Source organism: Stegostoma tigrinum, chromosome 15, assembly GCF_030684315.1.
Source record: "Stegostoma tigrinum isolate sSteTig4 chromosome 15, sSteTig4.hap1, whole genome shotgun sequence".
NCBI classification, from domain to species: domain Eukaryota; kingdom Metazoa; phylum Chordata; class Chondrichthyes; order Orectolobiformes; family Stegostomatidae; genus Stegostoma; species Stegostoma tigrinum.
The window spans coordinates 3,747,781-3,773,759 of NC_081368.1; the positions used below are offsets into that span (position 1 = coordinate 3,747,781).

The window sequence follows — 25,979 nt, forward strand, 5'->3', positions numbered from 1 at the left end:
GGGCTCGGATTCCTGATCCAGTCTCCACACAAGATCAAGCTTACAGGTAAGATGTCAATTTGATCTCCCCCTGCACTTGTTCGATGGAGGTGTTGAGTGCTCCACCCAGCATCTTCAGGTCCAGTTACATGGCCTCAGTGAGAAAGGCAGTCAGCAATTAGCTGCTGGAGTGTCTGGTGCTCAAGTCTGTGGGATAGGATGTGAACTTGCAACCTTGTGAGTCAAAGTGAGTGTGTTAATGCCTGAGGCATAGCTGACATTAATTATGTGCTTGAGATTGTGACTTCACATTTCACAGTCTCTGAATGTGAGAGTGCATGTGGAGATTTACTGCTTCAATCTGTGCAACCAGTAGAGAATCAGGCTGAGAAATAGTGTAGGAATTCATTGTTATGATTTTGTTCAAGACCAGTCACAAAAAGGAAAAGCAATAAATCCCATTATTCAGCGAAAGAATGAAGCCATGGCTGTTTAGAAGAAAAGGCATTTTTACTATACGAGTCAAATTAAATACTATCCTACGTAATTACCTTTAATCTAAAATCCAGAATCTACCCAAATTAAATATGAATTTATAGGCAAATAGTTGTTGAGTATAAACTAAAGTTTATGTAATAAGTTGTAGATGCAACTGAGAAAGATCTTGCAATCTTGCTTGGCAGTCCACTTCACACACATGTCATTAAGCTCAGTTGCAAAGTCTTACAAAGCTCTATCTTCATCGCAAAGAATTTCAGTTTCTCTCCTTTAACAACTTAGCCTGATTGCTAGCCAACAGCAGCAAGCAACCAACCTGAGTTCCACGAATGTATTGTTCACAGAATCAACTTTGCTGACAACAAACTGGCTAGCGTAAATCTACCAAAGTTATCTTCAAGTAACTGAAATGGGTACAGCAAAGTTGTATTTTTCTGTTCTCACTTTTGTCATCTTCAGTCTGCCTGTACTACACCAATGGAATCGTTGTCTCCTAATCGCTTTAAGTTCTGTTACATATTTCAACCAGTTTCGATGTACTCAAATATTCCATTCCCAGTTTTGGCCTTGGTTTCCATATGCTGGGAAGATTAGTTTCCTTGCTTGGTTTCCCTTTTCAATTCAGGTCAGTCTAAAAAAAGTACACATTTTGAAACATGTCATGCCTCAATGGTGCAGTGTGCTGGAAATCTAACTCTGCTGTTCCCAGGTTACTACATAAGTTTAATAAAAATGTGCAAAATTGCCTCATTTATCTGACTTTTTTGATACTGGATTTCTGCATTGAGCAAGAATTACTATTTATTTCAGATAGATGCTAGCTACAAGTAAATAACAACCAGTTAAAAACTCTAATCCCCTTATAAAACTCCCCATACGCCTGTAGACAGGCAAAAAGGGAAATTTAGTATTGATGTTGAAGGGAGTGGCCTCTGTCTATATAGTTTGCTGACATGAAGTTTTTTATTTACAGGATGTGCTTCTCTTCAGAGATTTTCATTTGCTTACAGGAGGCAGAGTGACTGGTTCGCAACTTAGTAAATTTCTAAATCATTAGTTAAAAGCAACAGTTTATAGCAACTGATGAGGAAAAATAAACACATTTTAGTTTTAGACAACAAAATGTGAGGCGGGATGAACAAAGCAGGCCAAGCAGCATCTCAGGAGGACAAAAGCTGACGTTTCGGGCCTAGACCCTTCATCAGAGAGGGGGATGGGGAGAGGGAACTGGAATAAATAGGGAGAGAGGGGGAGGCGGACCGAAGATGGAGAGTAAAGAAGATAGGTGGGGAGGTAGGGAGGGGATAGGCCAGTCCAGGGAAGACGGACAGGTCAAGGAGGTGGGATGAGGTTAGTAGGTAGATGGGGGTGCGGCTTGGGGTGGGAGGAAGGGATGGGGGAGAAGAAGAACAGGTTAGGGAGGTGGAGACAGGTTGGACTGGTTTTGGGATGCAGTGGGTGGAGTGGAAGAGCTGGGCTGGTTGAGTGGTGCAGTGGGGGGAGGGGACGAACTGGGCTCGTTTAGGGATGCGGTGGGGGAAGGGGAGATTTTGAAACTGGTGAAGTCCACATTGATACCATATGGCTGCAGGGTTCCCAGGTGGAATATGAGTTGCTGTTCCTGAAATCTTCGGGTGGCATCATTGTGGCAGTGCAGGAGGCCCATGATGGACATGTCATCTAAAGAATGGGAGGGGGAGTGGAAATGGTTTGCGACTGGGAGGTGCAGTTGTTTGTTGCGAACTGAGCGGAGGTGTTCTGCAAAGCGTTCCCTATTTATTCCAGTTCCCTCTCCCCATCCCCCTCTCTGATGAAGGGTCTAGGCCCGAAACGTCAGCTTTTGTGCTCCTGAGATGCTGCTTGTCCTGCTGTGTTCATCCAGCTCCACATTTTGTTATCTTGGATTCTCCAACATCTGCAGTTCCCATTATCTCTGACACTTTAGTTTTAGGCGCAGCACAGTGGCTCAGTGGTTAACACTGCTTCCTCACAGCACCAGGGACCCAGGTTTGATTCCAGCCTCAGGCAACTGTCTGTGTGGAGTTTGTACATCCACCCCGTGTCTGTGTGGGTTTCTTCCCAAAGTCCAGAAACGAGCAGGTTAGTTGGGTTGGCCATACTAAATTGCCCATAGTGTCCAGTGATGTGCAGGCTAGGTGGATTAGCCATGGTAAATGCATGGTTAGGCTAGAAGGGTGGGATGCTGCTTGGAGGGTCGGTATGGACTCCATGAGCTGAATGGCCTGTTGCCACACTATGCTATGATTGAGGCTTTAGTTTTTTTTACTGCAGAGACAATGTCACCGCTTCCATTTCTGGAGGCCCAAAGTCTTACAGCTACTGCATTCTCACCCACAATTCTTGGCTGTTTTCCTCAGTGCCATTCAGCAATGAAATGATCTCATGTATTTAGCTACCTGGGAACAAATCAAATAGTTAATGGAAGTAGGTCATTGCCACTGCTCTGTGGAAGTGTGACCAATTACAAGTCTGCTTCTTATTGCGTTGACAGTGCACTTTGCACACATGGCAAACAGTCTGCAGTAATGTGCCCCATCGCTCGAATGCGCAACAATGTAAATAACAATTACAGTGCCTTCCAGTAGCATGCTTTTAAAATATAGAGCAGTCCATTCCATAATCCTTGGTTTTAAACACACCTCTTCCCCATTTCAGCCCACTATCAAACACAGCGAGACACCATCTTTGTAGGGGGAGTGCTTTTTTTTTATTTTAAAGTGTTACAGACTTTTTCTCTTCCTTGCTCCAGGTCCTCGGATATGACACAACAGCCCCTGATGCCGGTCCATTGTTTCGAATTCCAGTCACAGTTATCATTCCTTCAAGGTTTGTGAAAATGGGTTTTCTGCTTCCAAAACCGAAATTTTTTGTTAGTCTTAAAAGAAACCACAGACAACGTCTTTTTTTCTTTGCTGCGTTCCTCTCTGTAATCCAGCAATGATATTATGTTGAACTTACTCATGCAAAGGGTAGTGAAAATTTGAACTCCCCAAAACACGGTTGAGCTTGGGGAACAAGTTTCAAAACTGATATTGACAGGCTTTTGAGTGGCAAGTGTATTAGGACATCAGAGGACCAACATAGATTCAGTTAAAGCAAAACTAGAGGATGTTGGAGATGTAAAATAAAATTTAAAAGATGGTGGAGAAACTGAGTGGTTGAATAGCATCTGTGAAGATAGAAGTAGAGTTAATATTTTTGGTCCAACATAACTCTTCTTTGGAACCTCGAGATTATGTGAAGATGCAGATCAGCCATGATCTAACTGAATGGGGCTGAATGGCCTACTTCTACCACAGCACTGATGGTGCTAAGTGGTGTAATTGCACAGAACTTTGCCCCATCAAATAATTAGATTGGTAACGGAACCATCATTTTAAATTCTGTTTGCTCAAGGCATAAACATTTTCTCAGCTGGCATTTGGTCACCCTGCAGGCACTACAGGAATTAGCTGGATTTTGCTTCCTTTTGTCGACATCCCTTCATTTCATTGAGGACAGTGATAGCTAACACTGTTTCATGGCCAAGCAGCTAGGATAAAATTGCTGGAGAAATTCAGCAGATCTGGCAGCATCTGCGGGGAGAAAGCAGAGTCTTTGAGTCCAGTGACTTGCCAGACTTGCTGAATTTCTCCGGCAATTTGTTTTTCTTTCAGATAGAACATAGAACAGTACAGCACTGTGCCGGCCCTTCGGCCCCTGATGTTGTGCTGAATTTTACCCGAATCTTAAGGTCTATCTAACTTCCACCGCTATGTTACATTATCATCCACATGCCTATCTAATAGCTGCTGAAATGCCCCTAATGAGGCCATCTCCACTACCCTCTCCGGCAATGCATTCCGTGCCCCGAACACTGAGTAAAGAACCTACCTTTGACATCTCCCCGATATCTACCTCCTTTCACTTTAAAACTATGTCCGCTTGTAAAAGCTACCCCCACCCAAAGAAAAGGTCTCTCGCTGTCTACTCTATCTATACCTCTGATCATTTGTACACCTCTATCAAGTCACCTCGTCGTTCTAAAGAGAAGAGCCCTAGTTCTCTTAACCTTTCCTCGTAAGACCTTCCGTCCATTGCAGGCAACATCCTGGTAAATCTCCTCTGCACCTTTTCTAACGCTTCCACATCTTTCCTATAATGAGGTGACCAGAACTGGACACAATACTCCAGATGTGGCCATACCAGGCTTTTGTATAGCTGGAGCATAACTTCACGGCTCTTGAACTCAATCCCTCTATTAATGAAAGCTAACACACCATACACCGCCTTAACAACTCTATCCACCTGGGTGGCAACTCTCAGAGAACTGTGAACATAAACCCCAAGATCCCTCTGCACCTCCACACTGCCAAGAATCTTGCTGTTAACCCTGCTTTCAAGTTTGGCTTTACAAGATGAATCACCTCACACTTTTCAGGGTTAAACTCTATCTGCCACTTCTCAGCCTAACTGTGCATTCTGGCTATGTCCCTTTGTAACCTAGAACAGCCCTCGACACTGTCCACAATGTGACCCACCTGTGTATTGTCCGCGAACTTGCTAATTCACCCTTCCACTTCTTCATCCAAATCATTTACAAAAATCACAGATAGGCGGGGGAGGGGAGATTTTGAAGCTTGTGAATCTATATTGATACCATTGGGCTGCAGGGTTCTCAAGCAGAATATGAGTTGCTGTTCCTGCAACTTTCGGGTGGCATCATTGTGGCACTGCAGGAGGCCCAGGATGGACATGTCGTCTGACGAATGGGGGGGGAATTGAAATGGTTCGTGACTGGGGTGTTTTGGAGATGGTCCAGGTGAACCTGAGGTTGGGGTGGAAGGTGTTGGTGAGGTGGATGAAATGTTCGAGCTCCTCAAGTGAGCATGAGGCAGTGACGATACAGTCATCAGTGTAATGGCAGAAGAGGTGGAGTTTGGGGCCAGTGTAGGTGCAGAAGAGGGATTGTTCCACGTAACCTACAAAGAGGATTTCTCAAGCTTCAAAATCTCCCCTCCCCCCACTGCATCCCAAAACCAGCGCAGCTCGTCTCCGCCTCCCTAATCTGTTGTTCTTCTCACCTATCCCCTCCTCCTACCTCAAGCCACACCTCCATTCCCTACCTACAAACTTCATCCCGCCCCCTTGACCTGTCTGTCCTCCCTGGACTGACCTATCCCCTCCCTACCTCCCCATCTACACTCACCTCTACTGGCTCTATCCCCGCCCCTTTAACTTGTCTGTCTCCTCTCTACCTATCTTCTCATCTATCCATCTTCGATCCGATCCCCACCTCTCCCTACTTATTTCAGAATCCTCTTACCATCCCCCTTTTCTGATGAAGGGTCTAGGCCCGAAACATCAGCTTTTGTGCTCCTAAGATGCTGCTTGGCCTGCTGTGTTCATCCAGCTCCACACTTTGTTATCCAACAAAGTGATTGCTCCCTTCTTGTTCCTGACCTCAACCCAGACTGACTCTGTGGACATATCATTCTTGAACTGCCTTTCAGTAGCCACTATGCTCGCCCTGATTAGCAATGCCACTCCCTCACCTCTTTTCCCACCCTCCCTGTTTCTTTTAAAGCATCTAAGTCCTGGAACTTCCAACAACCATTCCACTCCCTGAGTTACCCAAGTTTCTGTAATGGCCACAACATTGCAGTTCCAAGTACCGACCCATGCTCTAAGTTCACCCACTTTATTTCTGATACTTCTAGCATTGAAGTATACACACCTCAAACCATTTTGTGTCCGCGATTGCACTTCATCGATCACTTTTCTTTATAAACCACCTCACTCCCTGCTGTGTCTGTTGGAAGGCCGAATACCTTATCCTCTGAATTATAAATCCAGTTCTCCACACCCTGCCAAACTAGTTTAAACCATCCTGTACAGCTCTAGCAAACCTCGTTCCCAGGATTATTTGTGCCCATCCTTACTGTACAGGTTCCACCTTCCCCAGAATGTGCTCCAATTATCCACATAATAGAAGCCCTCCCTCCCGCACTAGTCCTGTAGCCACGTGTATAGCTGCGCTCTCTCCCTATTTCTTACTTCATTATCACGTGGCACTGGTAGTAATCCAGAGGTAACTACCCCATTTGTCCTGGACTCCAGCTTCCAACTTAACTCCCTGTACTGTTTTTCACATTCTCAGACCTTTTGCTACCTATGTCATTGGTACGGATGTGCATCTTGACGGCTGGTTGCTCACCCTCCCCCTTAAGGATCTTGAAGGCACAATCCGAGACATCACGAACCCTGGCACCCGGGAGGCAACATAACATCCGTTCGTCTCGTTCACATCCACAGAACCACCTGTCTGTGCCTCTTACTATCGAAGCCCCTCTACAATTGCTCTCCTATTCTCCCCCTTTTTCTTCTGTGCCGCAGGGCCAGGATCAATGCTAGATACCTGTCCACAAGGGCCTTCCCTGGGAGATTGTCCCCCTCAACAGTATCCAAAATGGTAAACTTATTATTGAGGGGAACGACCACAGGGGATCCCTGCACTGTCGGTCTATTCCTTTTCTCCCTCCTGACAGTCACCCAGCTACCTTTACCCTGTACCTTGGGTGTGACCACCTCCCTATAACTCCTCTCCATCACCCCCTCAGCCTCCTGAATGATCCGGAATTCATCCAGCTCCAGCTCCGGTTCCCTAACACGGTTTGTGAGGAGCTGAAGTTGGTGCACTTCTCACAGGTGTAGTCAGAGGGGACACCAACAGCGAACCTTCCCCCGGCACATCCATGCAACAGGAGCATGCAACTGCCCTAGCTTCCATTCCCTCTACTCTAGATTTCCAGAAGAAGAATTTTAAAGAAAGCCTTACCTTACCAAACTTCCACACAGTCTTTTTTTTTGGTTAGAGGAGGAGGACGGGTGGAAGATATTACATGTGTAGTGTTTTGGGTTGAGCCAGTGCCCAAATTTATCTGTTTCTTCCTGGCTCACATTCCGTCCACTCATCTGCAGCTGAAAACAAGAGGGCCTTGCTGCACGAGATAAGTTTTTATACAGGGTAAAACAAAAACTGCCTTCCCTTCCTGTCAGCACTCTGGCTCGGGCTGCTGCTGCTGAAAACAAGAGAGCCCAAGATCTGCAGTTCTATGTTAATTTACTTCTCTTTGAACATTCTACTCTGTAAACTCAACAAGGAAGTCGATCATGTTAGACAGTTTGATTTTAACAATTCCATGCTGGCCCTTGATTTACATTTCCTTTGCAAAGGAAAGCTGATTTTGACCCTCAATGTTTTCCAAGAACTTTTCTGGTTTGCCCTGTTCCCTTTTCAATAATGGTATAACATTAGCAACTCCAGAGTCCTCTGATACTGTTTCTGTTTCCATTGAGGATTGAAAGATTGTATCCAGTGTAGTTTCAGTGAACAAGAATGCATCTCATTCAGATCCAACAACTTCCAATAATGTTAAGCTTTTTAGTACAACCTCTCTATTATTGTTCATAACTTTCCCCTTTTTAGTGTAGCACTTGCATCATCCTTCCTTCGTGGTGACATTTGCCCTCTCCTCATTTCATACTTCAGTAAATCCTTTATATCTTTTGTCCCTTAAAGTTCTCTCATTTTCCTGCCCAGTTCCTTGCCGGTTTTAGAAATCTGTGCCACACAATGGATCTGCATATTCATAAGCTGTAAAGCTCCTTTGGGAAGAGTCTTGTGATAGAAAGACCAGCAATAGTTTCTGTTAAAAACAACTACACAAAAATCTCAGGCAACCAGCTTGTAACTGATGTCCATTTCAAGCCCACCGACTCCCACAGCTACCTAGAATACACCTCCTCCCACCCACCCTCCTGCAAAAACTCCATCGCCTATTCCCAATTCCTCCGCCTCCGCCGCATCTGCTCCCACGATAAGACATTCCACTCCCGCGCATCCCAGATGTCCAAGTTCTTTAAGGACCGCAACTTTCCCCCCACAGTGGTCGAGAACGCCCTTGACCGCGTCTCCCGTATTTCCCGCAACACATCCCTCACACCCCGCCCCCGCCACAACCGCCCTAAGAGGATCCCCCTCGTTCTCACACACCACCCTACCAACCTCCGGATACAACGCATTATCCTCCGACACTTCCGCCATTTTCAATCCGACCCCACCACCCAAGACATTTTTCCATCCCCTCCCCTGTCAGCTTTCCGGAGAGACCACTCTCTCTGCGACTCCCTTGTTCGCTCCACACTGCCCTCCAACCCCACCACACCCGGCACCTTCCCCTGCAACCGCAGGAAATGCTACACTTGTCCCCACACCTCCTCCCTCACCCCCATCCCAGGCCCCAAGATGACATTCCACATTAAGCAGAGGTTCACCTGCACATCTGCCAATGTGGTATACTGCATCCACTGTACCCGGTGTGGCTTCCTCTACATTGGGGAAACCAAACGGAGGCTTGGGGACCGCTTTGCAGAACACCTCCGCTCAGTTCGCAACAAACTACTGCACCTCCCAGTCGCAAACCATTTCCACTCCCCCTCCCATTCTCTAGATGACATGTCCATCATGGGCCTCTTGCACTGCCACAATGATGCCACCCGAAGGTTGCAGGAACAGCAACTCATATTCCGCCTCGGAACCCTGCAGCCATATGGTATCAATGTGGACTTCACCAGTTTCAAAATCTCCCCTTCCCCTACTGCATCCCTAAACCAGCCCAGTTCGTCCCCTCCCCCCACTGCACCACACAACCAGCCCAGCTCTTCCCCCCCACCCACTGCATCCCAAAACCAGTCCAACCTGTCTTTGCCTCCCTAACCGGTTCTTCCTCTCACCCATCCCTTCCTCCCACCCCAAGCCGCACCCCCAGCTACCTACTAACCTCATCCCACCTGCTTGACCTGTCCGTCTTCCCTGGACTGACCTACCCCCTCCCTACCTCCCCACCTATACTCTCTCCACCTATCTTCTTTACTCTCCATCTTCAGTCCGCCTCCCCCTCTCTCCCTATTTATTCCAGTTCCCTCTCCCCATCCCCCTCTCTGATGAAGGGTCTAGGCCCGAAACGTCAGCTTTTGTGCTCCTGAGATGCTGCTTGGCCTGCTGTGTTCATCCAGCCTCACATTTTATTAACACAAAAATTGCATTGGCTTAGAATATGTTCCTGAATACGTTGCAGAGAGACATAGATAAGCTGCTGAGCTGGGCTGAGAGGTGGCAAATGGAGTTTAATGAGGACAAGTGTGAGCTGATGCACTTTGGTAGGAGTAACCGGAAGGCAAAGTACTGGGCTAATGGTAAGATTCTTGGTAGTGTAGATGAGCAGAGAGATCTCGGTGTCCATGTACACAGATCCTTGAAAGTTGCCACCCAGGTTGGCAGGGCTGTTAAGAAGGCATACAGTGATTTATAAAATAATCAGAGGGTTAGATAGGGTGGATAGGGAGAGGCTTTTTCCTAGGATGGTGATGGCGAGCACGAGGGGGCATAGCTTTAAATTGAGGGGTGAAAGATATAGGATAGATGTCAGAGGTAGTTTCTTTACTCAGAGAGTAGTAAAGGAATGGAACGCTTTGCCTGCAGCGGTAGTAGATTCGCCAATTTTAAGTGCATTTAAGTCATCATTGGATAAGCATATGGACGTACATAGAATAGTGTAGGTTAGATGGACTTCAGATCGGTTTGACAGGCCGGCACAACATGCAGTGAGAACTAGCTCTGAAATAATTTTAATAGTCTTGAGTTAGTGATCAAAGAGAGAAAGCTTTGCTTTCAGAATATAATAGAATAGCCTTTATTGTTATGTGCAGTCGAATGAGTGCAGTAAAAAGTCTGTAATGTCACCTCTCGGCACCATCTTGAGTACAGGGTACCTAGGTGCAGATAGGTTAAGTGTGTTGTATCAATATAGAAGTAGTGGAAAAAGTAGACTAGTGTGGGAATACAGAGTTTAAAAAAATCCAGAATGATAATAAAAAGTATCTTGAAAGTGCTTGAGTTATAGTCCTTTACCACTGAGTCTATGCCTGCTGAGCTTCAAAACACAAGGCCCAGCTGCCTTAACAAGCAGGCCTTTGTCCAAGACTTGCCTCCAGGACCATTCCCTGGCCGGCCTCGGCTCACTGCTCCTGCCTCCGCCCCACAACTTGGCTCCCATCTCGGCCCACACTTGCTCTATTCCTGCTCCGGTCTCAAGCCATGCCTCACTTCTGGGACTCAGCCCACATTCTCTGCTCCCACTCTGGGCTCTGGCCGCAACTCACATCCTGCTCCATTCTCCATTCCTTCCAGGTAGGCAAATTTAAGAAGTTAAAAATTGGATTGGGGGGTAAGAAAAACTGCAACAAAGAGGGAGAGGAAAAGAAAAGAAACAGGGACTGGCAAGCAAAGAAGCTCTGGCTGCAGCATCTTACTGTGTAGCCATCTTGCATACATTGACCACTTTCTCAATGTCCTCTTTAAAGATCAAAGATTCAAAGAGCTGGAGGTGTCCCAGAAGTGACTAACAATAGACCCAACCAGGAACATCGGAATTTGCTAAATGAGGGGAAAACAGACCAAGACTAATCTTGGCAGTTGTATAATTACAATAATAATGGAGTTGCCTCAGTCAATTCCTGTCTATTAGTCTGCAACACCCAGATGTGAAACTAAGGAAGTTTGCAGGGTGGAGAGCTCTGAGAACCATACATTCAAAATCAGGCTACACTCACCACACCTTGTCTCAAATTTATCTTGTAATGGATCCCAAATTATTATATTTTGGAAGAAGGCATTAGGCCATCGGGCCTGTAGAAACTGTTGAGCTTTTGCTTGTCATGGTTAGTATTAATTATGCCATAGGTGGGAGCGGGTGGAACTCAGGTATCGAATTCTCCAAGAAAGGCAATTGTGTCACTTAATTGCAGTTATAGGTAATGAAATTGCTCTAATTGTTTTTCTTGCATCTGTGATGTAGTGTAAATGCAGGTACTGAATACAAACTTGTGCAAAAAAGTGTACATTTCAAGCCTGGAGAGATCAGAAGACACTTCATTGAAGTGCCCCAAGGAGCTACCTGGGCTGGTAGGTGTCACAATCCTGGGAAGCTTAACAGTTTGCATTGATAATGAACTTAATATGAAAAGATTTAGAAAACTGATACAGCAACAATGAGAACGCCTCTGCAGATTGTTTATTAAGCATATTGCTGGAAAATGTTAATATTTATTGCCCATTGCAATCTTGTACTAGACAAGATAGTTATGAGCTGCCACCTTGAACTTTTGTAATCTGTGTGGTGAAGGCACTGCCAATGGCATTAAGTTTGTGTCTGTGCCTGATATTGTTTCAGATATAAGACAGAGGGGCAGCAGGGGAAGAAAAATGCTTAATTTGATGCAACAGTGATTGAAATGCGCTTTGCTTTGGAAGGTGTGAATATGCATTTTTTTTGTGAAATACTGAGTGATTGTTAATGGTTTTGGTTAATGCCATATGTTTCAGCAAGCTTTTAAAATGTTTGTGTGTAAATGACTTCTCTATGGTGATTAGACAAGCAATCCATTCAGTGCAGTGGTTGTGAACTAGAATGCCCGTCCCAAAAGGAAACAGATTCAGTAATAACTTCCAAAAGAGATTTGCATTATTACTTGGAAGGGGAAGAGTTTTCAGGGCTACGAGATATATAAAGCAAGGTATTGGGACTAACTAATGAAAAGCTCACTCTCCCTCCACCCCCATTGCAGAGACTGACAGTATTTATGTGAGATTCCTGGTAGTGTTTCAGTATTTACACAGGGTATGTGGGAGCATGTTCATATTTACATGGGACTCCCAGACTATGTCAGTATTTACACGGGGTCTTTGGGACCGCTTTGCTATTTGCAAGCCCCACTTGGGGCAGTCATTATATAGTAACGTGTAAATGTTTTCAGCTGACCTTCCAGTTAGTAACTCTGTTAAAGAATGAAAAGCTCCACTCCATATACCTATGAAGGCAGCGTAAGCAACTTTGGCAACTCTGGGCAGCTTATCTAGTGCCAAATCATCCCCAAAAAACAGCCATGTTATGTTAACTCATCATGCCTCACCGAGGTCTTTCTTAATTTCAGAAATAAGCCTGACTTCAAAATCGGAAGACACAACCTCTGAGTTTGTGGTACATACTATCCAGCTGCAGAAACAGATGGCTTTTCGAGTGCATGAGTTCTACCGTCACCTGTACTTGTCAGAAAAGGCCTCTGCTGCTGATGCTTTTCCAGTCCTTGTAAGTACAGCAGTATCAGTGATGATCGCAGGCCATGTTTTTGGATCAAGGCAGAAACATACATCAGTGCACTGGGAAGAATTAAAAGTAGCGACAAGAAATATGTACACACCATGTAGACCATCATGTGAGAGTGTATGTGTGCATGTGAGAGAGAGAGAAAGAGAGAGACACACACGCTTTGGTTGCATTCCAGTCCAGGATTGAACTATGCATGCAGACAGCAGCATTCTCAGGGAGTGCCAGGGCAATATCAGGAGGCTGCAATTTTAATTAGCATTTAGATAATGAGTAGAAACTTCATCTTTGTGCATCCATGAGCCGCTCCTTGCAGCCGTCTGATCGCAGGCTACCCTCAGAGGCTACAGAAAGTCTTAAGCATGATGAAGGCATTTAAACAACGTTGCATGGATGTGCAACAAACCTCAGACAGGGAATACAGACATATCCAGCCCTTGCATTAAGTAACTTGCTCGACTATTTCAGAGACCAGTTAAAAGCCAACCACAATGTTTTGTCCTAAAGTAACATGTAGGTCAGACGAGGTAATGATAGTAGATTTCCTTCCCTAAAGGGTATTAATGAGTTAGATAAGTTTGTGTAATAATTGATGATAGACATGGTCTACATCAATTAGCTTTATATTCTAGATTTATTAATTGAGTTTAAATTGCATAAGCTTTCCAAAATGATTGCCATGTGAAGTATAATGATAAATTAGTTCCACTGGCCTGTGAGAGAGTAAGGAGGAGATGAATTTTAGGTTGTCACAAACATGTCAAGGAGGAGGTTCATGGAGAATGAAGCTTTACACAGAGGATGGTAAGAGTGTGCAGTTCTCTGCAACAAACTGATTATGAAACAGAGTCCATAAATTCTTTTTAAATGATCTGAGAAATTTGTTTTAAAGGAATATTATTCACTCTGGGTAATGAACAGAAAAGTGACAATTACAGAAGACCGTTCTTGGGGGAGGATAACCAGCACAGACCTGATGGGCCCCATAGCTCCTTTCTATGTGGATGGATAACAAATCAAAATTGAATGATGGAGAATTCCAGGAAAAAAAAATAGTTTTGAAATGTAAACTCATTTTAAACTCATTGTAAGACCTTGTTCAGGCCATACTTGGAGTATAGTCCACAGATCTGGTCTCCATACTTCAAGGGGACATGGAGACATTGAAGAAGGTGCAGACAAGATTCATGAGATTGACAGCCTGAACTGAGAGCGTCCAGTTATCAGGAAAAGCTGAACAGGCTACATCTCCCTTTTCTCGAAAAAGAAGATTGCAGTTCAACCTCTTAGAAAGCTTTAAGATGATGGAAGGTTTTGATAGGGTAAATGTAGAGAAAGCAGTCATGTGCGAGCAAAGCGAGGGTAATGTGAGAAACAACATTTTTATACAATGAGTGCGTAAAGTATGGAATGCACTGTTAGAGGCAGGTTCAATTGAGACGTTCAAGAGGCCATTGGCTGATTATTTGGGTAGAACTGGTATGCAGCGATATGGAGAAAAGGAAGGAGATTAGCATTGGATAATGGAATCAGTAAAGGCACAAATGGCTCCTTCTGTGCATTTACACTGCTGTGAGAAAATTTCCATTAGTTGGGCCTATAGGGAGCTCAGGTAAAAGCCCATTTTCCCAAAAAGAGGGATCACCATGGAGTAGTTAAGCTGAAGGGCTTGGATAGCATATTGGACTGACTACAAGTTAAGTGCATTAGGCAAAAAAGATTGGAATACAAGGAAGCTCTTGCATGACAAAATTCCAGCGTGGCCCACTTTTTCTGTTTTGTACATGTGATTTAATTCATTGCAAAAGTGAGAGATGGACCTTTTAGAAATGAAGGTGAGAGGAAATTGAAGAAGAAGAGAAGTCGTGTTTTTTTTAAATTGACTTAGGGAGGCAGGCCTCGCTGGCTAACGCATTTGTAGCCCATTCTGTATGAATGTAGTCACCAATACAATGGGAAAGGAGGTTGGGGAGGACTTGTTTATGGATTGAATAATAGCATTAACTGGGTGCCAGGTAAATGAACTTGTGTAAAATTGAAAGAGAATTGTTCACAGTGAAAATAAGTTCAGCTAGATGGAAGAGAGTGACAATGAATATATTAATGTTCTGATGAAGCGTGGAGAAGTTGGGAACTGAATGACATCAGCGAACAGAGATTAAAACGGAAGAACTGCAGATGTTGTAAATCAGGAACAAAAACAGAAATTGCAGGAAAAGCTCAGCAGCTCTGGCAGTATCTGTGAGGGGAAAAAAAAAATCTGAGTTAACGTCTTCAGTTCTGAGGAAAGGCCACTCGACCCGGAACATTAACTGATTTTTTTTTCTCCACAGATGCTGCCAGACCTGCTGAGCTTTTCCAGCAACTTTTCTGAAAGGAGATTAGTTGGGGCCCCAGAGAAACTCAATTCATCAAAGCAGTAGACGTCATCAGAAAAGTCAAGCATAACATTGAGAAGACGGAATGAGGGAGAACAGAACAAAACAAATAGAATTGAATAGAGTGGCAGAGAGGCTCAGTGGTTCGCTCTGCTGCCTCACAGTGCCAGGACCTGGCTTAGATTCCACTCTCAGGCGACAGTCTCTGTGGAGTTTGCATGTTCTCCTAGGTTCTGCATGGGTTTCCTCTGAGTGTCGCAGTTTCCTCCCACAGTCCAAAGATGTGCAGTTTATGTGGAATGGCCATGCTAAATTGCCCATAGTGCCCAGGGATGTGCCTGCTTGATGGTTTAGTAATTAATTAGGTAAAATGCAAAGTTACAGGGATAGGGTGGAGGGGTTAGATAGGTTTGTCTGGTGAAATGCTGTTCAGAGGTTTGGGGTGGACTCGCTGGGCTAAATTTCTGGTTTTCGTTTCAGGGCTTTCTATTTTACATCATTGGCCTGAGACATTTCTTTGAAAAATTCCTCCAAAGCTTTGAAAACTTGTTGGATGCCTGTGACTTACTCTTTCTTCTTATATTTGATTGTTGAGCAGCCCACCAAATGAAAGTTTTGAAAGGTTCACTGACTCTGGTGTATTACTATAATCTTTTAATTCTTGTAGGAAGAGAAGACCATTGAGATTTGCATTGCACGTTGGTGGTCAAGCCTGAGACATACTACCATTGATTACGCCATTTCGTTCCATGGCCTGAAATGTAGCAGTGACACAATACACATTGTGAGTACTGTCCTGTTTGCACAGTTTATTGACGTTTTTCATAATTAATATTGTGCCTTGATTTGGATTGTGTTGAGTGATAGTTTGAGAGAGACATGGCCTAATAGAAAACAGTGCAAAAGATGGCAAAATATCAACCCAGGAGGAAGCTCCTCTGCTAACTTAAAAACAATGCCATGCAATTTGTTTACACCTATCTGATATAATGTTCCATCCTTAACCTGGCAAGCCTCACTGTGTAGCAGTCCCTCAATACAGAGATGCAGTGTCAGCTTGGGTTTTTGGATTGGGATGAAGATAGTTGAAGTGAAACTGCTCCCCACTGAGCCATAGCTAACATAAGATTGAAAGCTTGCAGTTTTATCCATATCTGATCCTAGCATTCACCTGATAATATCATTCATGCTGAGAAATAAACAGTAAATGTTAATGCATTTGTAAGCTAGGTTCACATGATCGGTTTGATTTTTCAGTTTGTGAGAAATCACACAACACCGGGCTAAAGTCCAACAGATTTGTTTGAAAACACTAGCTTTCAGAACATCAGTCCTCCTCCAGGTGTTAGTGAGAGAGGCAGTTTCAGACACAGAATTTATAAGTAAAAAATCAAATCTTCACACTACTGATGATGGACTAAACAAACCGAAGGCATTGTTAAATCTTTAATCAGTTAGAAGGTTTTAATTGATTAATACGTATATGTAAATCCCTGATTTCCTTTCAAGTCACCGTCCTGAGAGAGCTAAAGGTTTTATCACTGTAAAGAAGAGGTGACATTTTAGGTTAGACAATGCATGTTAGGTGTGACACCTCGTTTAGAATCTGTTTGCGTCTTGGTTTGAAAGCACATAATTTATAGACAGACAGTCAATGTGGTGTTTTTATAAATTCCTATTTTAGAAATAAAACCAGCCTGACTCCAAACCAAAACGCAAACAGATTCTAAACAAGGCCTAGAGGTAATAGGAGCTGCGGATGCTGGAGAATCCCAGATAACAAGGTGTAGAGCTGGATGAACACAGCAGGCCAAGCAGCATCATAGAAGCACAAAAGCTGACATTTCAGGCCTAGACACTTCATCAGAAATGAGGGAGGGGCAGGGGGTTCTGAAATAATGGGGAAAGAGGGGGAGGCGGATCGAAGATGGATAGAGGAGAAGGTAGGTAGAGAGGAGACAGACAGGTCAAAGAGGTGACGATGGGGCCAGTAAAGGTGAGTGTAGCTTGGGAGGTAGGGAGGGGATAGGTCAGTCCAGGGAGGATGGACATGTCAAGGGGGTGGGATGAGGTTAGGAGGTAGGAAATGGGGGTGCAACTTGAGGTGGGAGGAGAGGATAAGTGAGAGGAAGAGCAGTTTCAAGGCCAAAGAGATTACTAGAGAGTTGCAGTAGGAGAGAGATCCCCTGAGGTTTTACCCTCCCCCATTTCTGATGAAGGGTCCAGGCCTGAAACGTCATCCTTCCTGCTCCTATGATGCTGCTTGGTCTGCTGTGTTCATCCAGCTCTACACCTTGTTATCTCAAATTCTCCAGCATCTTGCAGTTCCTATTATCTCTGTTACAATTTTAACCACACTGCGAAGCCACTTCTAAGGATGTCTACCTTGAAGAAGTTAACCTCCTCCCTCTGGACAAACCTCAGGGGATCTCTCTCCCACTGCAACTCTCTTGTAATCTCTTCGGCCTTGAAACTGGTCCTCCTGTCACCTATCTCCTCCTCCCCCCTCAAACCGCACCTCCATTTCCTACCCTCTAACCTCATCCCGCCCCCTTGACCTGTCCGTCCTCCCTGTACTGACCTATCCCCTCCCTATCTCCCCACCTACACTCACCTTTACTGGCTCCTTCCCTGCCTCTTTGACTTGAAAGTCTCCTCTCCAACTATCTTCTCTATCCATCTTGGATCCGCCTCCCCCTCTCTCCCTATTTATTTCAGAACCCCTTCCCCTCCCCCATTTCTGATGAAGGGTCTAGGCCTGAAATGTCAGCTTTCCTGCTCCTCTGATGCTGCTTGGCCTGCTGTGTTCATCCAGCTCTACACCTTGTTATCTCTAAACAAGGCCTCACACCTAACATGCAATTTCTGACCTAAAATATCACCTCTACTTGACGCTAATAAAACCGTTAGTTCTCTTAGGTCTGTGACTTGAAAGTCATTTGGGGATTTACATTTACATATTAATCAATTAAAGCCTTCCAACTGATTTAAAGATTTAACAGCATCTTGTCTTTGTTCTGTACATCATCATCAGTGGTGTGAACCTTTTGATCTTTATAAATTCTTTGTCTGACACTACCTTTCTCACTAACAGCTGAAGAACAGCTGAGGCTCCAAAAGTTTGTGTTTTCAAATAAACCTGTTAGACTATATCCTGGTGTCGTGTGATTTCTGACTTTGTCCACCCCAGACCAATGCCAGTACCTCCACATCTCATCTTTCATTTACATGCATGCCTCGAGTAGAATGTCATACAATGAAAGTAACTGCTTGCTGACAGCTGTGGAAAGTAGCCTTACGGTTATAAGAAACTTGGCTTTAAGTGCATGATGAACTGCAGATTTCTTTATGGTGTCAAGTGTTCTTGAGTGAGGGCAATTTATAATCCATACATGTGTTGTGTAGTGAAATCACAAGGCGGTGGATGACTGTTTAGCTGATGGAGGTGTGAGCATGCGACCTTTCAGTTCATTTGTATTATTTTCCTTGGAAACGCCATGGATAACCTCACTGGGACAGTCTCCCTATGGGTATTTCATGAAGAACTGCAGAATCTTCAGGGGATCACATTTCCAGGCTGAGTTACTAGTCATAAATGACTTAAACTCAATTTCCTGAACCACTCAATTTGTTTCCTTGTAGCGATATTTGCTAAATCCAAGCATATTCAGGTGTTGTCACATGACCTTTATCCTCCAAGCACCTTGTCCTGTCAAGCAGACAAGTCCAATATTTTTGTTACTAAATCATTCTTGACTACCTGATGATTTTTAAAATTTTTCCATAAATAGTTGTCCAGGAGTTTGAGATTGCATTCCTGGAGACTTGGCAAACCTGTTTGTAACAGATTCCAACCAAAAACATCCTGAAAAGCTGTCAACCCAGTCAAAAGATTATTCATTCAGTCTCTCGCCACAGTCTTACACACAAAATCCAGGCTAACATTCCATTGCAGTCCTAACTGTTCTGAAAGTCTGTACCATGGGAATCGCATGATATGAGGGTCAGTACAGAGGGAAACACTGCACTCTTGGCGAGACAGTAACGAGTGCAGCATCATTGGAAAGCCTGTTATGGAGGAGTGCAGTTCTGCCAGATAAGCAGTACTGTGGGAGTCTGCACCGTCAAATGTTCAGTACTGGGAGAGTGCTGTGCTGTCAAAGGGTAGGGTTTTTTTGTCAGCATAATACTGAAGTACTGTTCATACAGCACTGCCTCTCTGACAGTGCAGTAGGAGCCTGCACTCTTGGGGGTTGGGCAGTACTAAGAGAATGCTGAACTATCAGGCGCAGTACTGAAAGAGTGCTGCATTGTGAGAGGACATTACTGTCAGACTCCTACACTGTCGACAGGACAATATTAAAGATTTAAAACAAAGAACTGCAGATGCTGAAAATCTGAAACAAAAGCAGAAATTGTTGAAGAATCTCAGGCCTAGTAGCATCTGTGCAGAGAAAGCAGTTAGATTTTCAAGTCTGGTGAACCCCTGTTCTGAAGAAGGGCCACTGAATTAAAAAAGTTAATTCTGCTTTCTCTCCACAGGCATTGCCAATACAAACAAACTACTATGCTGTTAAAGGTGCTGTTTTTCTAAAATCATTAAATCAGGAATCTATTCAAGTTTACATAAGTATGCCATGGTAATTATTTCAGAGAAGTGATCCTTTGTAATCTGGTCAAGATTCAGTCCTGAGCCAATACCACTAAAATAGAGAAATCAGAGTGAACATTTGGGGTCTAGTAACCCTTCCGCAGAACCAGTTCTGCGGAAGGGTCACTGGACCCAAAACGTTAACTCTTATTTCTCTTCACAAGTGCTGTCAAGCCTGCTGAACTTTTCGAGAAATTTCTGATTTTGTCTCTGATTTCCAGTGTCCGCAGTTCTTTTGGTTCTTATCATTAAATAGATTTGTTAATAAAAATACTTTGGGAGTTTGTTCGGCATAATGTGGCTGCTATGTCTCCTACATTACAACATTAAACTGCACTTCACAAGGTATCCCATTGGCATTAAAACACTTTAGTGTATCATGATACCATGAAAGGTGTTATAGAAATTGCTGGTTTTCTTTCTAATGCTTTGCTTTTTAGACAGATATCCTAGGGCACTACAATAAGACCAGAGGACAGAATAAAGGAGGATGATTAGGTAGAAAGGGATTAAAGTTCAGAGTCCGAGGTAGTCAAAAAGAAAAGTCTCTAGTGTTCCATGTTAAAAGGGAGAGAAAAGATATTTGGGAAAGCTGTTCTCACAGAGACAGTTTGAAGGTAGCCTGCAGAGAAGCTATAAAAAGAGCCACTTTGTCCAAAATGTAAATTCACAAACATTGCCAAGTCACCTAGGAATGGTCAATAAATGCTATCCTTGCCTATGATGTCCATAACCCAAGAATGAATTTATTTTATAAAGGAGTGTGCAAGGACCAGGTTTGTAATCTGAAGTATTGAAGTTTATACTGAGTGAAAGCTGGGATGAGTAACGATTTCTATTCAACAGAAAGCATAACTGTGTGATGAACTAGGCTGTAAACTTAACAGGCAGAAGTGTTAACTACATCTATAATTATTTCCTTCTAGCATGCCTCGGAAGGAATATCGCGATTTGATACCACAGCTTCACTGAATTATGAAGAGCTCTCGCCTGTTGTGACCCTAAAAAACTGGGTGCAAACTCTTCGGTAAACATGCTACTCAAAATAAGTAGTTGTGTGAAAATACCAGGTGCCAGCTGTACCTCAGTTCATGAGTTTAATTAGTTGTTACAGAGCATGTTTTATAGTGCAGCACTACCTCAAGGCTTTAGCTCATGCAGATAAATTTTCAGTCCTGCCTCTATTTTAAAGCTCATTCTGGAGCATGTCCTACATGCGTTAAACTCATAAGTCTAAATAGATATTTAATTCTCTGTTTAGTCTGAATATTTGTTGCCTGTTTCCAATATTCAGTCATTGTTTTTCCAATGTGAACTCAGTGGCTAAAATGTGAATCAAACTTTACTAACTTGTATTCCTGCCATTTTCAAGGCTTATAAATGTACGTTCCTTAGAATGTTCCTTAAATAATGTTGAGCAACTTTCCAGAAACCAAATTGACGCATAAATAATTCAGATGGGGAGTGGTTTGGCAGTAGGAAAATGCAAGTGGTGTGAGTGAGTCATTGAAACTAAACAGCAGGGCAGGCTGAAGAGAGTAAATGATGTCTTTTCGTACTTTGTGTGTTTTTCATTTGTCATTTCCTAATTGTAGGGATTTCAGTACCTTGCTTGGTATCACTATTTACTGCTAACACATGAAATATGATTTATATAAGGCTTGTACCAAATAGCACAAACTGATCTTAAAGGTTAGAGCATGTCATTTTGATCCCTGTGTGCATAACATGTGTTGTGAGTTGAGTATTCTACTCTGCCACAATGAAGACTCTGGGATATGTGAGAAAGATGAGCTTTGGTGGTGACAGAACAGACAGTATCTGAGTAGGTTAAAATGTGTACCAGCAACGGACAGTCTGATATTTGAGAGTTGAGGATGATAGGTCGGCACAACATCGTAGGCTGAAGGGCCTGTACTGTGCTGTACTGTTCAATGTTCAATGTTCTGTAAATAGTAGTACTCTCATGTTTGAGTCAGAATATCATGGATTCAAGTCCTACTACAGACAAACACAGAATCTAGATTGACAATTCCAGTAGTACTAAGGGGGGTTAGTTGCAAGTGCTGCCTTTTAGATGAGATGTTAAACTGAGAACTGTCTGTTGTCTCGAGCACTTATGGCAATACTTGAAGAAACACAGGAGTCACCTTCAGTGTCCAAGCCAGTATTTAGGACTCCATCAGATTCACTTAAGAAACGGCTTATCTGGTCATTATGTCGTTACTCTTTCTGGGACTTGCAGTTCCCAGATTGGCTGCCGTGTTACCTACATTACAATAGTAACTGCATTTCAAAAGTGTTTCATAAGTCATTTGGCACTTTAGGACATTCTGGGCACGTGAAAGATACTTAGAAATACACATCTCCTCTTCTTTGCATTCCTGTAGACCTGGGTATGTAGTTAATTTCCTTAGATTTCCATACAATAAATGGTGCAGTGTTTATGACATTGAATTATTTTATTATAAGTTAAATTCAATATAATGTATTAGCTTTATCATATTAAGAAAAAATAGAATGCATCTTTTTCCAAATCAGAGCCCAGAATTGGAGTTGATTTAATTTATCGCAGAAACAAATCTGTTTGCTTTTCCAAGAAACAAAAGGACAGATGTCTTTATTTTAGTCTGAGGTTTGATTTATAAGAAAAAATTGTGGGCCATTAATAAAAAGATCCACCTTTTCCAACAGGCCTGTGGATGCCAAAACAAGACCATTAGGCTCTCGGGATATACTGCCCAACAACAGGCAACTTTATGAGCTGGTTTTAACCTACAATTTCACCCAGGTAACTACCTACAACATTCCTCCTTACAATTTTAGTCAGTTGTCACGTGTAACACCTGTAATTTAACTTGATGTTCTCCTGGAAAGGAAGGTTATTTTGAAATCTTCTACGGCAGTAACTTGCACAATCTACTTCAATGAAAGCAATACCAGGCAGTTTGTAACTGTACGTGATAAATTATTGCACTTGGCCTTTGCCTTTAAAGCAGGAAAGGGATAGGGCAGAAAAGATCCAGAAAATGGTTCCACAGCTGAGGTACTTCAATTTTGAAAATAAGTCGGAAAGGTTTCAACTGTTTTCTATGGAGAAAAGAAGGCTGAAAAGTGATTTGATAGGTATTCAGAAACTTGAGGGACTTGCACAGTATAGAACATTACAGCACAGTACAGGCCCTTCGGCCCTCGATGTTGTGCCGACCTGCCATACCCATCTGACCTGCACTATTCCATGTACGTCCATATACTTGTCCAATGAATATAGGTCAGGTAAAAATTCCTGCTTCCAAAGGGACAGTGGCACAAATTTAAAGTATTTGTTAAAAAGTGACATGTGATGAAAGATGTGTGATTTATGTATTTTTTTTAAGAGTTTGGTTTTCAAGCTAGTGGCATTTGAGTGTTGTGTCTTTTGTGAATGGATTTAACAATTAACTAAGTCAGTCTTACTGCAACCATGATTTTAAAGCAGTATGTTTCAGAGAGCAGACAACTAAATACCTCTGGGAGGCTTAATGAAAGTTTATTTTATTTTGATTAGATTAGATTCCCTACAGTGTGGAAACAGGCCCTTCAGCCCAACAAGTCCACACCGCCCCTTGCAGCATCCCACCCAGACCCATCCCCCGATAACCCACACACCCCTGAACACTATGGGCAATTTAGGATGGCCGATCCACCTAGCCTGCACATCTTTTGGACTGTGGGAAGAAACCAGAGCACCCAGAGGAAACCCACGCAGACACGGGGAGAATGTGCAAACTCCGCACAGACAGTCACCCGAGGCTGGAATCGAACCCAGGTCCCTGGTGCTGTGAGGCTGCAGTGCTAACCACTGAGCCACTGTGCTGCCCTAATGTTTTACCACAGGACAAATGCAAAATTAAACTCATAGAACATAGAACAGTATAGCACAGGTTGACAGGGCTGTTAAGAAGGCATACAGTGTTTTAGCTTTTATTAATAGAGGGATCGAGTTCCGGAACCAAGAGGTTATGCTGCAACTGTACAAAACTCTGGTGCGGCCGCATTTGGAGTATTGCGTACAGTTCTGGTCACCGCATTATAAGAAGGATGTGGAAGCTTTGGAAAGGGTGCAAAGGGGATTTACTAGGATGTTGCTTGGTATGGAGGGAAGGTCTTACGAGGAAAGGCTGATCGACTTGAGGCTGTTTTCATTAGAGAGAAGAAGGTTGAGTGGTGACTTAATTGAAACATATAAAATAATCAGAGGGTTAGATAGGGTGGATAGGGAGAGCCTTTTTTCTAGGATGGTGACGGCGAGCACGAGGGGGCATAGCTTTAAATTGAGGTGTGAAAGATATAGGACAGACGTCAGAGGTAGTTTCTTTACTCAGAGAGTAGTAAGGGAATGAAACGCTTTGCTTGCAACGGTTGTAGATTCGCCAACTTTAGGTACATTTAAGTCGTCATTGGGCAAGCATATGGATGTACATGGAATAGTGTAGGTTAGATAGGCTTGAGATTGGTATGACAAGTCGGCACAACATGGAGGGCCGATGGGCCTGTTCTGTGCTGTAATGTTCTATGTACTCTATATAGCACAGGAACAGGCCCTTTGACCCATCATGCCTGTGCCAACCATGACATGATTCGAAACTAATCCCATCTGCCTGCACAAGGTCCATATCCCTTAATTCTCTGCCTGTTCATGTGTCTGTTGAAACGCCTCTTAAAGGTTGCTATCGTATCTGCTTCTATCACCTCCCTTAGAACTGCCTTCCAAGTATCTATCATGTCTGCGTAAAAAACTTACCTCTCATATCTGATAAAGATTTACCGCAGGGAAACAGACCCTTCAGTTAAATCATCTGTGCCAATCAGATATCCTAAACTGATTTAATCCTTTTGCCCTCAACTCTTCTGTTCATGGGCCCATCCAGATGCTTTTTAAATGTTGTAATTGTACTGACCTCCACCATCTCTTCTGGCAGCTTGTTCCATACACATGCTACCTATCCCTTTTAAATTATCCCCCTCACCTCAAACCTGTGCTCACTAGTTTTGGACTCCCCTACCCTGAGGGAAAGACCTTGGCTGTTCACCCTATCCATGCTCCTCACGATTTTATAAACCTCTTGATGGTCACTCCTCAGCCTCTGACACTCACGTGAATAACGCCCTATTCAGCCTCTCTGTGTAGTTCAAACCCCCCGATCCTGTTAACGCCCTTGTGAATCTTTTCTAAACCCTTTCAAGTTTAACAGCATCTTTCAGAAGAAGGGTCTAGGCCCAAAACGTCAGCATTCGTGCTCCTCTGATGCTGCCTGGCCTGCTGTGTTCACCCAGCTTTACACCTTGTTATCTCAGATTCTCCAGCATCTGCAGTTCCGACTATCTCTAAAACATTCTATTAAACTTCTTTTGCACTCTGTCCAGAGCCTCCACCTAGCATTATAGAAGCGAGGATCGACAAGTTTTTTGTTTTATTTTAGTTAAAACTTCTTGAATTCAGTTTGAAGGAGACCTGACTGAACTCAGATGTAAGAACAGTTTCTCCTCAGAAGTGGAAATTGTTTAGAGCAGTTAAGGGAATAAGTTGCCTCAGTGTAAAGGGTTTCTGTTTGCGAAAACTTCCAGACCAGGAATGCTTAATCAGAACTCTGCAGATTATTAGAAGATTTGGAAAGTCTTGAGCTCTTGGTTTTGTGAAAAGCCAAGGAAAAAGACCCCACAGCTCTCAGCACTGGAGTTGTGAAGGTGCTTAGATGTCAAACCTACAGATATAATGGAGAAGGAAAATATATCTGTAGTTTTGAATAACTGTAATGCAATGTTTTGGGAAGGAGATAGGATCTTGGTTTTGCAGGTGTTTGAACTTGTTTGAACTGTGTTCTATTTAGCTATGTTGATTTGTTTTTTTTAATTTCTCCTGTCATCAACTTCAGTTTTACTGTCAAATTCAAATCTGTCGTCTTTTGTGTCTTCCACATAAAATCAAGGGGGGAAGAAAAAGTATGGTCTAACAAGCCAGATTTCGTTGAGATCTGACTGGTCCAATAGTAACTTCAGCTGGGATGAAAACACATGAGGGGTGGGGGGGAAAGTGTTTTTGCTGTCTGACTGATTAAGATCTACAGTGTGCTGCCTGAGTTTGTGGTGTAGGGAAGTTTCAATTGAAACTTTCAAAAGGGAGCTAGACTATTATCTAAGAAGGAAGAATGTGCAGGGAGGCGAGGAGAAGACTCCAAGTGAATTGTTCTTTCAGAAAGTTGATAC

The 25,979-nt window shown here is 43.4% G+C and overlaps 1 protein-coding gene across 1 annotated transcript in view; it reads left to right on the forward strand.

The window, feature by feature from the left end:
* Positions 1–25,979, forward strand: part of LOC125458958 (tripeptidyl-peptidase 2-like) — a 144,236-nt gene that overhangs the window by 74,091 nt on the left and 44,166 nt on the right. Inside the window, exons 15-20 of the mRNA XM_059651318.1 lie at positions 3,248–3,324; positions 11,397–11,503; positions 12,532–12,686; positions 15,750–15,866; positions 20,660–20,760; positions 22,428–22,524. Of these exons, the coding sequence (XP_059507301.1) occupies positions 3,248–3,324; positions 11,397–11,503; positions 12,532–12,686; positions 15,750–15,866; positions 20,660–20,760; positions 22,428–22,524 (654 nt within the window). The remainder of the gene's footprint in view (positions 1–3,247; positions 3,325–11,396; positions 11,504–12,531; positions 12,687–15,749; positions 15,867–20,659; positions 20,761–22,427; positions 22,525–25,979) is intronic.